The sequence below is a fragment of the Diutina rugosa genome (genome assembly GCF_008704595.1).
Source record: "Diutina rugosa strain CBS 613 chromosome Unknown scaffold3_size541584, whole genome shotgun sequence".
Classification (NCBI taxonomy): Eukaryota; Fungi; Ascomycota; class Pichiomycetes; order Serinales; family Debaryomycetaceae; genus Diutina; species Diutina rugosa.
The window spans coordinates 139,622-155,670 of record NW_022995077.1 but is presented as its reverse complement, the minus strand read 5'-3'; the positions used below and the strand labels follow the sequence as shown (position 1 = coordinate 155,670).

The following is a 16,049-nucleotide window of genomic DNA, read 5'->3' as shown; positions in this document are numbered from 1 at the left end:
TGAATTTTTCGTGCGACTTTTTGACACTCCAGTTGACGAAGGATGCTCAAGCGGTTGCCGGCTCAAGCCCGCCTTAACGAGGTGAAGAAGCTTTCGGCGTCCATCTTCGGCCACACCTGGAACCCCTCGTGTGCTCGCAACGGGGCCAAGGTGTTGCGTGCGCCGCTTAAAGGCCCCGAGGTCGTGAAGTACTACGGGGAAAACTCGGCGATGCCGACGTTTAAGGACTTCAAACAGTGGTTCCCTGAATTGAACTTGGTGGACCCGAAGGAACAGTACCGTCTTAAGATGGTCGCTGACCGCAAGAAGCGCAACAAGGGTGCTCCCAAGAAGAAGAAGTCCTAATCCGCGTGACATCATATTAAGCATACTTGTACATATATATATACAATTTCATTATTCAACGAAATATTTGGAAATTAACGCCCGGCAAAGGTATCGGTGACTTCGTAGTCGGCGGGACGAGGTACAAGTATTTCTTCCCAGGTGGTGGCTCCGGTAACGACCACGATGGGTCCGTTACCTGGGGTAACTACCATTTGTCGAAGCCGTGACGATCCTTGGTATAAAGTGGAAACTACCCCCATGGAAAACTGAATTACCGACGTGTTAGCACAGATAAACACCAGAGCGTCACGGTGTGACACACTGTGGACATCATCGACGCGAATCACGGCTCGTTCCACTAATGATGTCCCCACCCATTCCCAAATGATCACTTCACGATCAAGCACCACCACCACGATTCCGTCACTTCCGTAAACTCGCAAAAGACGAGTGCTATCCATGGGACGTTTCATTTCAATATAGCCACCATGTTCATGGACACACCATATTCTTCTTTCCAACGAAAATTGCACTAATAGCTCTTCAGCAATGCGTCCTTCAAGTAGACTATACACCGCCACAATGACTTTATGGTCAGCCACAGTGGCACCGGCTATCGCCTTATCAGTGATCCATTTGAGCTGATAATCAATTCCCAAAGTATGAGCGTACCAAGTTAATAAATCACCAGTACGCGTATAGATATCCACCACTGTACCCGATAATGACAGATTCAGTACTGCCCAATAAGTACCGCTCGAGTTCCATTGGCTCCATTTTGGCTCAGAATACTCTTTAGTCAAATGGAAATTACCAAGGGCAACACTGGCAGCACCAACATTAGCAAACAGAAGCCATTGTCCTTGACTCAATAAGATCAGCCACAGATTACACGTGGATGTGGATACTGCCAATGGGTTTTCTACCAGTAGTAATGGCTGGGAAGCAGTAAGCGACCATAAGTGAGCACTGAGATTGAATTCAGTGGTCACCACAAATTGTACTGCTCCCGAATAAACTCCCATAAACACTGCATCGTCATCAACATCAGCAGCTAACTGTTGATCAGTTTGTGCTGAGATCCACTTGAAGTTTGTGAGCTTAAGACCGGCAACCGATACCATGACAGGTTCGGCCTCAATCCCTTCAAAATCCATAACCATAAGCACTGTAAGTGTAAATTGACCAACAATGGCCACTTTAGTACACTCAGGATTATCACCAAGTGGTTCCCATACCGGATATCCACGGTGTTGGAGCTGATATTTCTTGATGACATGTCCTCCATTCACAGCACATATCTTCGCATTGCCGTCGTCAAGTGCCACCACGTAGTGTCCGCATGGAGATATGGTTGTGGTAATCGCAGATGTGGCAGTTCCGTTATGGCTCATCTCATCGTTGTGATGATTGATGGTAATTGTTGTGGTGATAGCCTTACGCGTGTATAGTTTTTTGAAGTAGTGGTGAGAGACTAAACAGGGCACACAACCAGCGAAGGAGGTTCTTCAGATTCGCACTACCAATATTACCCCAATAGTTAGAGTGATCCACCTTGCCAAAAAAATCCTTGTGGCCCAGTTAGGGGACAATTTTACAAACAAATGAAGGAAATCCGGTTCGTCCAAGTACTGGGTCCCAAGGGACGGACCAAGTCCAAACCGGTGAAGTGGAGCGACGATGTCCACGACCCGTCCCCACATCCCATGGCATCACGACGACGTCAGACCAGGCACTCGTCGTCGACCACCACAACTGAATCCTATGATTCTAGCATAATTGGAGGCAGAACAAGGAAGCCAGCGTCGTCGCAAAATTCCCAAAAAGATCAACTGAAACAACCACCACCTGTGCAGATCTTGACACCGTCTCAGCCTCCGACAACTCGATATGACAATACCACTGCCAGATCACCAAAAGCTATCCCAAAAGTCATACCAGGACGGACGTTTGTCGGATTCACCCATCCCGAGACCCTTTACAGTTCATCTGATGTAGATGTCATTGCTCCCAAATCGAGACCACCGCGGCGGCTCCCGGTTGCCACTGAACCCCTTGATGATGTCATCAACACTCGTAAGCGTCTCATTTCTGAAAGCGAACACCAGGCCACTGATGGCGGTGCTCGTGCTCAAGCATTTTCCGATATGCTTCGTCGCCGAGAAAACCTTACATTTGATAGTCCGTTCCATGATCCGGGGTCGAAAGAAGTTCTGCTTGTAGAACGCAAGCGTCATATTGGCAATACCAAGTTCAATGGTGACTGGCTACAGCAATTGTCACAAAATCCCGATAACGGCAAACACATCGCCTTTCCGTTATCGGCTTTAGATACAGTCGAACTGCCGCCGTTATCACCGTCACCAACACCAGCTTCAGCGCCATCATCACCATCGCAATCACCATCACCATCACTTCCACCGATAAGTTACCAGGAGGCTCAAGAGACGCTTTCTCAAGCAATGGCTGAAGCGTGTGGACGCAACCATAAGCCGAACCCATACTTCCAAAGAGTACGGGAATATTTCAGGCACCGCAAACAGCACCCGCCATTGCCATTGACTAAAAGTTTGGTGCGTCAAATTCCTGATAGATGGCCGCCGGGGATATACAAGCTTGCCAAACAACTTGCGTACCAAATGCGCTTGTCGGAAGAGGATAGTGACGACACTGTGGCTAGCGACGGCTGGTTACGTCGCCAACTTAAGCTACACCCAGATCATGGTCGAATCATCAAGTTTCAACTGACCCCACCTATTTTTGATAACAGTGCTCGAGGCGATCATGGTAGCGGTGGTATTGAGTACCAATTTCAGCTCCTGCATGTACCTCGGCGTTCTGGTTCTGAGCCCAGACGACATATTCGCGCGCACAACATCACATCAGCAACACACCCTTCATCTGGATCGGCTCGGATGGCCGCTTCTTCCTCTACCAGGCAGTCGCCATGGTTCATGCCATCGTCCTCCGGCGTTACCGTTCCTGACCCCCGCCCGGCTCCGAGCGCTGTGAGCGCGCTCAAAACCACCACCCCGCCATCGCCGCCCTCGCCGCCGCGCCCGCCGGTATCGCCGAATGACCGATCATCGCAGAGGAAACGACGCCCGCTACAAATCCCTCAAGGCGCCTATGACAACTCCCAATCGATGGCTTTTTCCCAAACCACAAACCGCAACGGCGGTGGGCAAAGCCGAACCATAACAAGCATGATCAGCGACGCGCAAAACAAACGAAGGCGCGTCGAAGCTACAAGCCAGTTTCCCGAATCAGAGTCGCTGGAGTCAATTGAGGAGATCTCCCCTGAGCAGTTTCCCGAACCAATCACGGTTAAGCGTGAGCGATTATCAATGACAGCAGGAGATATGGGGTTCCCCTTGTCGTCGCTGAGATTATCGCTTGAAAACCGTCGCCTGCGACGCAACTCACTCGCTGATCGTCAAGCCACGCTCCAAAACCGATCGCGCCGGCTCTCGCTTCGGGGAATGCAAGCCGAACTTCATCCATCAGTGCCGCGAGATCAGTTTTATCGGCACTTGGACCCGGCGGCGCTGGCGAGCGACCGCTTCTCTCAACTTTTGGTGTGGACACTGAAAAGTCGACAAAAGGAATGGGAATCAAAGCCTCAATTACAACTGCTGTCAGTGCGAGCCACTGGACGGTCTCTCATTACCACCATTCTTAACAACATATCCACCCCAGTGTTTGACTTTGAACGACCACCGGGGCAATCACAAACGAAAGTGAGAGTGGCCAACCCCAAAAATGATGAGCTCCGTTTGCAACTTGACCAATGCACCCAGGCACTCAAGCAAGTTCAGAAGGAGCGCGATGACTGGGTACGCCAGCTTAAGCAAGTGCAAGCGACGACGGCAGCGATGGCGGTGCCGAAGCGCGAGCCACCGTCGCGGGCGACGATGGAGACGCCGGCGATCAAGCAGGCCGCCGAAAAGCTCGAGCTGGCGGTGGACGCCATCGCTGGCATCAGCGACGAGTTTGCCAAACGAGCACACCAACAGGCGGCAATTCTCGATACCGTGGGCTACACCAGCGCTGTGGCTGGTCCCACCGTCGATGAGGCGATAACGCGAGTGATGGTCCCGCTGGATCTGGACCCCACGCGCGACATCGACCTCTTGAAGCACTGGCACCGACGCAAGGTGGCGCTGGCCTTTGATGCCACCCTGAACTGACGAATGTATTTATTCCTCCCCCACCCCCCACGTTTACGAACACTTAATTTCTGTATTATACTTACTAATCTAACGTCAACCACATTCTCTAGGCTTCATTTTCGTGCAAAGTGCCCACCACAGGGTACTTGTTCTCGAAGTGTTCTTCCCACGAGTCCAACGATTCCTTCTCGCCGCTGGTCAAATCGGCTAAGGTGTCAATGGGCTGGTCAATGGCAGTCAAGTTGTCGAGCTCAAACGAATTCTTAGCCAAACCCCTCAGGGCGTCTCTACCACCGAAATTAGCGTAGGGGCCACCAGGACCGTAGAACGCCTTACCTTGAGACACATCGTACACCTTGCCTCTGACGGCAATAAAAATCTTGGGGTGATCAGCGCCATTGTATTTGGCGAGGGATTTGGGCGTGAACTTGCCGTCCACAATTTGGACTTCTTCTTCCTTCTTCAGCACGGGAGATAAGCCCAAGAGTTCCTTCACCGCATCCTTGATGAGGTAGAGGAACACAGCGATGATGATAAGCACGAGGACTTGCATTTTCCTAGGAAATTGGGTTGGTGTGGAAGTGGCAAAGGAGGCTAGGGAGTGTGGTGCGGCTCGCCATGTGAATGAGGAGAGAGGGAGGGAGGGAACCCCTCCGTCGATACGAGTAAACGAGAAATAAGAGATTAGAAAAGAATTAATTGTAGCTACGCAATGTTAACAGAAGTAACTTTTGGAAGAAGTCTATAGTAGTCAATTGGCAATGGCGGGAAAGTTATTGGTTACATCGCTGGCTCACAATATAGTTGCACATGCCACAGTGTTTATGGTCACGAGATAATGTCGTACTAAAGATTGAAAGCCTACATGAAACAAACACTTGCTCGACATTCATCAATGAGCGCAATCAATGATTAATTTATTCTGACTTTTCGTAATGGCCATATACCATTTGCATTACCTCTCCTGCCTCAGGTCGCACCACCAACCACTTCCAAGCGCCATGGGTCGAGACATCATCTCCCTTGACGACGTCACGCCAAACAACCTTGGCGTGCTCAAAAAGATCAATGAGGCGGTGCTCCCCACCACCTACCCGGAAGCGTGGTACCAGGACTCATTGAACTCGAGCCACATCATCAAGCTCGCCTATTTCAGCGAACTTCCCGTTGGGGCGATCAGAGGCAAGGCCATTGTTTCCCAACCTCAGCTGTACGACTCGCTGGTAGCGTCGTCATCAATTAAAGATGCCGTGCCTCTGGCGGTCTACATCGAGCTGTTAGCGGTGCTTCCTGCGTACCAACACCAAGGCATCGGTCTGAAGCTTTTACAGTACTTGGAGGAACAAACCAAGGAGAAATTCATTCACAAGATTGTTTTGCACGTTCACGTGGACAATAAGGATGCCCAAAAGTGGTACGAATCCCGTGGATTCGTCAAAGGGGACGTTGTCGCTGACTACTATAAGGAGCAAGGGTTGGACAACCCGGACGCCTACATCTACACTAAAGAGGTATGAATTGATGGCGTAATGTAAATAGGGGCTGTGTACGTAATGATGGGAACATTCATAATAGATATGATAGAAACAAACAGCGATGGTATTGAATTCGAACGTTTCAAACGTAACCACCTATGAGCTCGAGAGACCCTACGTATTAATTTTGAATGTAGGTAGTGGGACCGGATCATATAAAAGTCGGTCTATCTACTGAAGTTTTCCAAGAAGAGATGATCATCCTGACAATGAGCGCTTACTCACTTTCAAGTTTATGCGCGCACTAACTTTTTATAAGACGATTCGTAATTGCCTACAAAGTAAAATTAGCATATACGCAAAACAGCTTGACATGTGAAGCGAACAATAGGAGTCTACAATCTTCAGCACTCGAATGAATTGATCTCCAACAGTAAAACCGTCTAAGCTTTTGACCTATACGAATAAACTTTCATATACCTTGGAAAGGAAGACACATCAGTCCCCCATAGCGTCAAACAGTACCGAACAGTCAATCCAATGCCATCAGTTTTTGTGCGAGGTCTAAGCATACGCTTGTCGACCGACCAGGGCTAATCTGTCGCTGCGGATACATTCAGATGGGAGTGTCTTGTTTACCACCCATAGGCGATGTGTATAAAGTTGCACTATCTCCCCCGCCTACGGGATGGCCATGGAGTGTTACTGGTTGCAGCGCGGCAGAGCACGAGTCATGTCCAGCGAGCAGTCGACTCAGCCGCCAATTCTTCGAAGTTTTTGGTGGCTGGAAGCGACTTAGCACACCAGCAAATCAGCAAACAGCGAGCAGCAAGTAGTAGCGTCAGCGGCGGCTACCGCTCTTCAAAGGCGGGCTGGCAGCGTTGACAAAAGCGTCTATCAGTACCAGATACCATACCTGTAGGTTATGGGTCCGGTTGGCGAAGACCAGAGTGCATTCCGACTCATGATAGTCTCCAAGAAGATTAAGATGATGAATAAAACGAGCGATCAGCTTCGAACCTCCGCGGCAAGCGAATTCTTACTCTAGTGCCGTACTTATGTTTAGAACTTTGACTTCAACAAAGTTGGTACTTAGCTTTGACTGAAGTTGTATGTAGGATCTTGAAACATGATTTAGATATCTGTACAATATGCTCACAATTGCAATACCAATTTGTGGCAAAATATGAACCTCAGCATCCAAGTTGAAAGCGCTACTTTCTATAATGTGTCACTAATAATCCTAGTGGTAAACCGATTGATTCAAGTGTGAATTTTGGCCCGTCATATACTCACTTATATCCTGTACATACTATAGCGCGCCATTCATCAATTCCTGCAAATAATACACTGCACCGCCCGTCAAAAAATATTTCAAATTAATTTTTCAAATTTTTTTTGGAGAATTTTTTTTTTCCTAGGAACAGAGTCTGATAGCTATACCACATATATTTGAATCGTGGGGATCATGGAATTGGCAGCAGAACTCACATGACCTGTCTTATTGTTGGTGAATGCTTCATTTGAAAACTCCTCCATTACATGCAGGAACTTCTAAAGATCGCACTTGAAAGCATGACAACTACCTCAGTATCCTCTCTAACTTAATAAGAATTCTGTGGCCAATAGTCTACCAATTTACAAATATGACAGTAGTGACGTGCTAGACCTACTCACGATTTGCAACTCGTAGCGCCATGTTTATGTGTGTACTGCAGTCATCTACCCGTCCTGCAGGTACTGACAGAAGAGTGCCCTTGCTCCAGCTACGTCAAATCTTTCGTCAACTTGCATAAAAACACACCACCTATACTTCAGGTGCCAACAATTGTTACAAAGCACAAGCGAGTGTTTGGTTCTAACATCAACGCCCAAGACAATTTTTATGGCTCCCCCTTAATTTCATTTCTTGACATACATGAAACTACTTCAAATCGAACGTCAACCCACCCAAATAATTATCTACTGTACTTCTGATACTAAAGAAACTTATGGTGCTAGTTAGAAGTCTGTGCCAATTTTCCCTGATTTTATATCACACTTTGAAGTTTTTCTTAACAAAATTCAGAAAAATCCCATTTGCTGTGGTAAGTTCTATTTACACCGTATACTTTATGGTGGTGTTTTCAATTTTTCTAGAGTGTCGTATACGTCATGAAAAACCAGGCTGAACATTTGTCGGCCATATGCACATGCAATGATTGTGTGCAGTATCTCAAACTTAAAACTGTGATATCTATGTCAGTATGAGCGTTAGCTGCCATTTGAACACATCACACCAAATATACGTGCCAAAGAACTATGAAAACTCTGAGAAATACGATTTAGTCACTTTGTAAGTGCGTTTTGGAACTCACCTTTTTGTGTTCTGCATTTCCCTTGATGCACCTGCATATAAGTATCAAACATAGACGACGTATTACACCTCTCTCATCACTGCTACAACCATCGCAGATTAATTTCAATGCTCACTAGATGTAATAGGACACGTCACAAACTCAGATTCGAGAAAAATAAATTTCGACTGAAAAAAAAAAAGTTTTTTTTGGCCACATCAAACCACTTAAAGTCTCCAATTTCGAAGTAAACCCCTTCAAAATCACATCAACTATACTTTCAGTGCCAACAAAATTTATGAAGCAAACAGAATGATCTTATCGATTTCACCTGATTTTATATTAAACTTCAANTTTTTTTATTTTTTTTTTTTTTTTTTTTTTTTTTTTTTTTTTTTTTTTTTTTTTTTTTTTTTTTTTCTTTCTCGAAACTGATAGCTGAATGGATCAAATTAGTTGGTGGTTCGTTTTGCGTCTGGTCAAATTCGCCACTGCTAAATATGCTCGTAGTGTTGTGCTAAACTTGTCGCCTATGCGCCTTCCGTTGTATGCAGGGTTGGTTTGCAAATGCAGGACATGATTGTTATGTTGTCTACTTCTATCATCTATGTCTTTCACCAAATAGTAATTGGCGCAGTCGTGTATATGTGATGACACTAATACTAGCACTTCACACTGCTTCTTTAAATATAGAATATCAATGGTTATCCTGTTGTTAATGTGACATTTTTTGAGTTACGGAAAGTTCTTTCAAAGGAAGTTTAACTCGGTGGAAGTAACCTGAAGTGTGCGAATACCCTGGTTGGTTATTACTACTGTACTGGCTTTTACACAGAGTCGACTATTAAATCAGAATCGATATTTGACGAGTTTTATCATAATGATCAAACAATAGTTTCAGAGTTCGATTTCGGGTAATGGCATTTTAGATGTATAGAGAAGAAAGAATCTGTTCGAACTTCTTTATCAAATAGCTGAATTCGAGATGGATGAATGCGTTCGGTGTCAAATGTTAGTAGGGAAGTTGGCATTAACATTCTTCGAGATGTCAAAGCAAGTTTTGCTACCACGACAACTCCAACTTTGACGTTCAAGGTCCTTACTTTGTGTTGACCGTGATCCTCAAGTTTGAGACCTCAGCCGTGTTTGCATGCAATTTTTATATTATACATTGCTACGGTGTCGATCTTCCACCGAAAGCAGACATAATTTGTTTAGATAAACTAGCTCGTATGATATTGAATATGTAAGGAGGCTCAAGGTTGTTAATCGTGTCTATTAGTACATGCATTACTTCTTCACTTCCTCAGCTTCATCCTCGGTGTCGGTGTTGATGTCGGAGAACACCAGCTCGTTGTCGTCATCAGAGTCGATTTCTTGCACCTTGGACAGGGCAGCCTTCTCTTCGGCGAGCCCCTTCAACGCTTTAAGCGCCGCCAGCACCTCGTTGGCGTCAGCGTCCGACATGTCAGACTCAGAGTCAGAATCAGATTCTTCTTCCGAATCCAGATCGCCAGTGGAAATGCGCGTTTTCTTCGACTTGGTGACGAACTTCTTCGTATCCATGCGAATAGGGGCTGGCTTCACATCCATAAACACGGGGATATCGACATCACACCCATAGTAGGCGTTGTTTTTGAGCACCACCCGGAACGGGTAAGTACCGGGCAGAGGCGGGGTGGGGCCAGGAAGTTGCACCTTAAACGACGAAACCACCACCTTTTTGCCATCGATCCATTCCTCCTGGGTCAAGTCGAGGTTCAGCAAGTCGATGTTCGTCACCTTGAACGCGCTGGAGTTGTCAACAATCTTGTTGTCCAATTGGTTAATCAAGAGCCCCGTCCAGTTGTTGAATATTTGCAGCGGGAAGTAAGGAGCGTACGCCACTGGAAGCTGAGGCTGGTTATCGTTGGTGATGAGGGGGTTACGCAAGTATTCCATAGTTTCTTCGTCTTCTAAGCGTTCTTCAGGCAACTCAGGGCACAGCTTGAGTCTCCATCCCTTCACCAAAAACTTGATATCCAAAAACGCGGTCGACGAAGGGGTGACATGGGGCTCATCGGGCACAACAAATTTGGCCAGAACCACACGCAAAGCCGGGATGTACTTGGCGACATTAATCGCAGCGGCGAGCTTGTCATCGCTCTTGATGCCCAACACCTTCTTTTGTTCTTCAGGAGTCAAAGTCAACAACTTACCAAGCTTTTGAACCGGTTGCTTTTCCACCACCTTAGGGTCAACATAAGGTAATTGCCAAAGCTCTTGGTACTTGCCATTGAAGTTGACAGCAGCAACAAGCAGCTTTTGGAGCTCAATCGCGGGCAACACCACTTCAGGTTGACGGAACACAGTGGCAATATCAGCCAACCCACTAATAAGGTTAGGCAACATTGCTACTAACTTAAGTTTGTCGGCTTCCTTGGCGCCTGCGTCCTGGCGAGTCAAGTGCAATTTGACGAGTTCGAACAATTGAGCCGGAGTGTACTTCTTTCTGAATTGAGCTTGGATCTCTTGCAGGAACACCACCCATTCCAAGATGGTATCAGGAGTCACCACTTTAGCGGGGTTTCTGTCAGCCAAACGACGGGTGAAGTGGGCAGCAGTGTCCACATGCAAACCCTTTTTGGTGTGCAGCTTGACGTTGTTCCACCACAGACCGACAATGTAAGGCAAAAGCCCACCGATCAACGCGAAGTAGATGATCACCATGACCCAAGAGTACTTACCCTCGACCAAGAACGTGGGGAGGGCAATGCCGTGGGTGACTTCTTGAGGCCCATCGGGGTGACCGTACTTGATGAAGTTTTCCTTGGTGGCGGGGTCGGTCAACGACTTGTAAGCCAACCCGATTTGCACCCACAATTGTTCGGCGGCCTCACGTTCCTTATCGGAAAGACCTTTGCCACTCAACTTATCCGGGTGGTGGGTGATGGACAACTTACGGTACTTTGACTTGATTTCACGGTCGCTGGCAGTGACGGAAACATCCAAAAGCGCGTAAGGGTCAAACTTGACGGCGGCGGTGGTGGCCTCTTTCGTCAAGTAGAGACCAATGTAGGCGACGGCGGCCCAGCCAAGGATGATCACCAACAATCTCTTGGTGAACACCTTGGAGCGGTTCAGCTTGCGGCGGTATTTGGTGACGTTGGCGACTTCGGCATCGTCGCCGACGGTGACGTCGATAGCACCGGTAATGCCCTTGTTCAGCCCCAAATCCCGCTGAAGAACAGAGTATATCCATTGGGCGGTCATAGGGAGAAGTACAAACGACAACACCGCCATCACGTAGAAGGGCCACACTTCGCCCTCGGCGTCATATGTGTATTCTGACGAGGCCATAGTGGAGGTGAGGTCTTAAAGCGGTTACGTGTTGTATTTGAAAAATTGAGCGCGCTCTCCTCGGTTGTGTGCAGGGGACACGCGTGCGCTTAACTATGACTAGTGAACAATGAATACGGACTTTCAGTGCTGGATGTTGACAGAATGAACAATTGCGACATTGTGACGATAGTGGTGCTCCAAAACATTAAAGTGGGTGTTCGGTGTTGACGTAACGGTTCATTGGAAATATGAAGGTGCCAAGACGTACTAGTGGAGGATGATTGTCATGTGCGTGCGGCGGAAATCCCTTAACGAGGTTACGACCTTCGACAGAGGGTGGTGGATCAAGCGATTGAAGCTGTCGTTGTTGAAATATGTTGATGATCACTCAATAATGAAGTTAGTGGGTTACCTGGATGTTGTCTCCAAAACTTGTTAGGCTCGATGCAGCATACGTTGAACGATGAGCTGGCCGCTAAATCATCTTCCTGAATAGATGTATTCACTGGTACATTCGGGACTTTATTTAAGTCCTTGGATCTGGACTTCCCATCTATTTGCAATGTTGTGAAGGTTGTACTGGAATTTCTTTTAACCACCCGAGACACGTTTGAAATACTGCAGGACTCATGGACTCAGATGGGAGTCTATATAAGGTTTCATCGAGACGTGTGATCAAAAATATCAATGTTATATCAATCTGTTAACACGCCATGCACTGATGACCTTTCAAATGTGGCTACAATCATCGAATTGCACTACCTCAAATCTCAATGTCAATTAATCGCCAATTACGGTCTGATTACGCAGGCTCGTGTTGCAAAGTTTATCATCATTGAGCTCACAAAGATTTTATTCAGTGTTGCGCAGACTTATCATGCAAATCTCTCAAATGTAACCATGTGCTGTCAGACATCGATTCATAGGATAACGTCAGCGTATACTGAATACCCTATCAATGCCATGGAACCCTCACCACATTGTAATGAATTACGTGACGTGTTGAGGCTGGCATTGGAAAATGTTGCTTCATCTTCGTTGAAAAAGGAGTCTTGGAACCAACAGCGGATTGAGCTTGCAGCGAAGTTGAAGGTAATCCAATTAGAGCTTAGTGGTATAGCACAACTTGAATAAAATTTCGTCAGTTCCATACCCTACTATAGTTAGGATATGGTGACTATCACTCTTTTCGTAGTGGTACCACCTCGCTAATTCTGAAACACCACTTGCATGATCATAAATTAAACTCTAAACAAATACCCAGCTTCGACAAAGAAAAGCAAACACCAATGATCAACGAAATCAATGATGTGGCAATCCAGTCCAAAGTTGACCGATTGACTCGGCTTCAGGAATTGCTCAATGATCAGAGCGCCGTCTACAGAGAATTAGCGATAACAAAAGAATTCATTGTCGAGCTTAAAGAGCTAGTGAATCACGCCGCAGGCATCTACCAAGAAGCTTTGTCCACTGAAATCGCCTATTGCAAGCGCTTAGGCAACAATACGAAGACGACTGATCCGAAACTGCCTACTGGGGAAACCACACCGTCACCGCATCACCTCAAGCAAATTGAAGTACTACGTCGGCATACGTTTGGCGCTCAAGTGACCTACGACAAGCTTGCGTCCAAGTACCAATCATGGAGTCAACGGCGAGTCAAGTGTAAAGCAGAGATTGGAAATATTCAGACAAAAATCAATAACCTTAGACAAACGTGACCGAAGTCTAATATACTACAACCCACAGAAAGTTTCGGGTTCTCAAATTTCATCATAATACTTAGCAGGCTAATCCTTCTTCAAGTCACGGCGAACGACATACTTCTGGTACAATTGCTTGAACCCTTCGGTGAAGCCAAACTTACGCAAAAGCCCCTTCTCTACGAGCCAGCGCGGCGCCCACCACAACAAGTGGCCCAAGAACCACGCCTTGGTACCTCTATAGTAGTTCAACGGGCCCGAGGTCAGGTGGAGACGTTCGATATCGTTGGCGACCTCGCGAGCGTAATCGGGAGCCAGCATGGGCGCGTTACGCTTCGCCATCGACTTGCGTTCTTCAAATGCATCTAACAACGACGGCAAGTTATAGTACGAGTCCTTGGGCATGGGGCGGGTGTCGGCGATGTTAGTGTCAACGCCACCGGTGACAATGTTGAGTACTTTGACGTTGAACGGCTTCATTTCCACCCGCAACGTCGCCGCGTATTGGTGGATCGCCGCCTTCAGTGAGTTGTACCCCGCCGAGAACGGGAACGCCACCACCCCGGTGACACTACCGGTGAAAGTGATGGTACCCTGGGCCTTGATGAGCAATGGGGCAAACTCCTTCACCATTCTCATGGGGCCAAACACGTTCACTTGGTAGCAGGCAATGGCGTCGGTGTCCTGCAAATCGGTACAGGGGAACGAGCACAGGGTACCGGCGTTGTTCACCAACAAGTCCAACGAGTCGCCGGCGTGTTCCAAAATGTACTGCTTGGTCTTCTTCACCAGTTCAAGCAGGGACACGTCCAATTCGATAGGGATAACCCCGTACTGCTTAAGTGGCTCCATGGGCGCCACTCGGCGAGCTCCGGCGTACACCTGGTAGCCACGGGTGGTCAATTCCTTGGCAAGGGCAAACCCGATGCCCAGGGAGGCACCGGTGACGAGGGCGATCTTCTTCCGTTCCGACATGGTAGTGGTGAAAAGGGAGGGTGGTGTTAAGCGCTTATGGCAGGAAGGCGGGGGGCATTTGCGGGATGCGCACGCTCAGCACCACGGCGCATGTGAAGGTGCGTCCTTCCTACATGCGCCCTTCGCGGACTTAGTCCATTGACCACGAAATGCCCTGGTTACTCTCGAGTTACTAAACAGCTATAATCAGGCGATGTCGCTGGCCTTTACTAATTACGTGGAGGTGTTTTCGGTGATCAGGTAGACGAGGATGTGGAAGTTGCGGCCGTGAATGGCGAGGTCGTCAATAACGTTAAATCCGAGATGGGTGTGGACGGCGAGCGACGCCGGGTTGTCGGCGTCGACAAACGCTACGAGTGCCTGGCGGTGCTGTTGCCGGGCAGTGGCGACAATGTGACGAAAGAGAGTGCCATATACGCCCTGGCCGCGGTAGTCGGCTGCCACGAGCGCCGGTCCGTAGAACTCGTAGTTGAGCGTGGAAAGCGGCTGTCCGTCCACTAAAATACGGGCGGCGTTATCAACGATATGGCACGATACTGGTTCTGGAGGACGCGGCGCGGAAGGCGGTGGTGCCGGAGCACTGTGGGCGAAGCCGGCGGTGACGCCATCGACGGTGGCCACCGCGATATGAGGGAGCCATCTCTCAATCAAATCGGCAGGAAGTGGGCTCTGGATGAAACCTCGAGTAAAGCTGGAGACGTTGGCCTTAGCATTAATGGAGGAGATGTCGACCATCCATGGTATATCGTCAGGAGTGGCTGGTCTGATGGTAATGGCCATTGGTGTTTGTGCTTTGTTGGTAGAACCCTCTAACTATTGGTGGGGTTGCCGCGACCGTTTTACGGAGACTGGTTCCGCGGCGGCTACCATTGCCGAAATTTCTGATGAAGACCCGAAATCCACTGGTGAGAAGTCTTTATTGAAAGCTATTATCTATATGCGTGAAAAGTTCATGTCAATTGAGTGATTAGTTGGTACCGGTGGAACCGAAGCCGCCAGCGCCACGTTCGGTTTGAGTGAGTTCAGCTTCGGAGATCTCGGCAATGTCGGCGTTGACAATCACTTCAAGCACCAATTGCGCGATGCGGTCGCCCCGGGCGACGATGAAGTCCAGCTCCTTGTGGTTGAACAACACCACCTTCACTTCGCCGCGGTAGTCGGCGTCGATGACGCCAGCGCCAGTGGAGATACCGTGCTTCACCGCCAACCCACTGCGGGGCGCCACCCGCCCGTAGGTGCCTTCGGGGACAATGATCAGGATGTCGGTGCTGACGAGGGCCTGGCCTCGGCCGGGGACGATGGTGTTTTCCAGGGCGTACAAGTCATAGCCGGCGGCGAGAGCTGAGCCTTTAGTGGGGAGGATGGCGTGCGCCAGACGCTTGAACACTTGCAACTTGGGAGACATGGGAATTGTGTGTATGAGGATAAAGAGATGGGTAAGGCTGGATAGAGGTGATGAGGAATAGTGCGGCGCGCGCTGGGTAGGCTGGACGCGTGCCGTCTGCAAGACGCGTCGCTCTCTACTCCAACTTAAACACGCGTCTTGCTGAGGCTTAGGACAAGGAGAGGAAAAAAACAGCGGACCAGGACCGGGTCTTCGTTTAGCGTATGCTTTGGAGTCCGAGTCGGGTGTGGGGGCGGCACTTTACATTGGGGGAGACACCCTAATAGTTACACTTACACCGAGGGTGGGGGCACCCTTCAGGGGGGTAAGCTCCGATTTCGCACGAGGAAAGAAAG

At 48.4% G+C, this 16,049-nt stretch overlaps 9 protein-coding genes across 9 annotated transcripts; 3 read left to right on the top strand and 6 right to left on the bottom strand. All coding sequences in view use genetic code 12, as the record gives it.

Annotated features, from left to right (window-relative positions):
* Positions 1-42: 42 nt before the first annotated feature.
* On the top strand, positions 43-345 carry DIURU_000717 (mitochondrial 37S ribosomal protein mS33; the record flags this gene model as incomplete). Its single annotated transcript, XM_034158996.1, has 1 exon — positions 43-345. One exon carries the CDS (start codon positions 43-45, stop codon positions 343-345), a length of 303 nt encoding a protein of 100 aa, XP_034014384.1.
* A 74-nt stretch (positions 346-419) lies between these two features.
* Positions 420-1,721, bottom strand: DIURU_000716 (uncharacterized protein; the record flags this gene model as incomplete). Its single annotated transcript, XM_034158995.1, has 1 exon — positions 420-1,721. One exon carries the CDS (start codon positions 1,719-1,721, stop codon positions 420-422), a length of 1,302 nt encoding a protein of 433 aa, XP_034014383.1.
* Positions 1,722-1,931: 210 nt separating this feature from the next.
* Positions 1,932-4,517, top strand: DIURU_000715 (uncharacterized protein; the record flags this gene model as incomplete). The annotated part of the gene is made up of 1 exon (XM_034158994.1): positions 1,932-4,517. The coding sequence occupies one exon, from the start codon at positions 1,932-1,934 to the stop codon at positions 4,515-4,517; it is 2,586 nt and encodes an 861-aa protein (XP_034014382.1).
* Positions 4,518-4,605: 88 nt separating this feature from the next.
* DAP1 (Dap1p) lies at positions 4,606-5,052 on the bottom strand (the record flags this gene model as incomplete). The annotated part of the gene is made up of 1 exon (XM_034158993.1): positions 4,606-5,052. The coding sequence occupies one exon, from the start codon at positions 5,050-5,052 to the stop codon at positions 4,606-4,608; it is 447 nt and encodes a 148-aa protein (XP_034014381.1).
* Positions 5,053-5,500: 448 nt separating this feature from the next.
* NAT5 (peptide alpha-N-acetyltransferase subunit) lies at positions 5,501-6,016 on the top strand (the record flags this gene model as incomplete). Its single annotated transcript, XM_034158992.1, has 1 exon — positions 5,501-6,016. The coding sequence occupies one exon, from the start codon at positions 5,501-5,503 to the stop codon at positions 6,014-6,016; it is 516 nt and encodes a 171-aa protein (XP_034014380.1).
* Positions 6,017-9,600: 3,584 nt separating this feature from the next.
* Positions 9,601-11,649, bottom strand: DIURU_000712 (protein-transporting protein; the record flags this gene model as incomplete). Its single annotated transcript, XM_034158991.1, has 1 exon — positions 9,601-11,649. The coding sequence occupies one exon, from the start codon at positions 11,647-11,649 to the stop codon at positions 9,601-9,603; it is 2,049 nt and encodes a 682-aa protein (XP_034014379.1).
* A 1,772-nt stretch (positions 11,650-13,421) lies between these two features.
* On the bottom strand, positions 13,422-14,309 carry AYR1 (acylglycerone-phosphate reductase; the record flags this gene model as incomplete). The annotated part of the gene is made up of 1 exon (XM_034158990.1): positions 13,422-14,309. One exon carries the CDS (start codon positions 14,307-14,309, stop codon positions 13,422-13,424), a length of 888 nt encoding a protein of 295 aa, XP_034014378.1.
* Positions 14,310-14,522: 213 nt separating this feature from the next.
* On the bottom strand, positions 14,523-15,089 carry DIURU_000710 (GNAT family N-acetyltransferase; the record flags this gene model as incomplete). Its single annotated transcript, XM_034158989.1, has 1 exon — positions 14,523-15,089. The coding sequence occupies one exon, from the start codon at positions 15,087-15,089 to the stop codon at positions 14,523-14,525; it is 567 nt and encodes a 188-aa protein (XP_034014377.1).
* A 187-nt stretch (positions 15,090-15,276) lies between these two features.
* DUT1 (bifunctional dITP/dUTP diphosphatase) lies at positions 15,277-15,714 on the bottom strand (the record flags this gene model as incomplete). Its single annotated transcript, XM_034158987.1, has 1 exon — positions 15,277-15,714. One exon carries the CDS (start codon positions 15,712-15,714, stop codon positions 15,277-15,279), a length of 438 nt encoding a protein of 145 aa, XP_034014376.1.
* Positions 15,715-16,049: the final 335 nt, after the last annotated feature.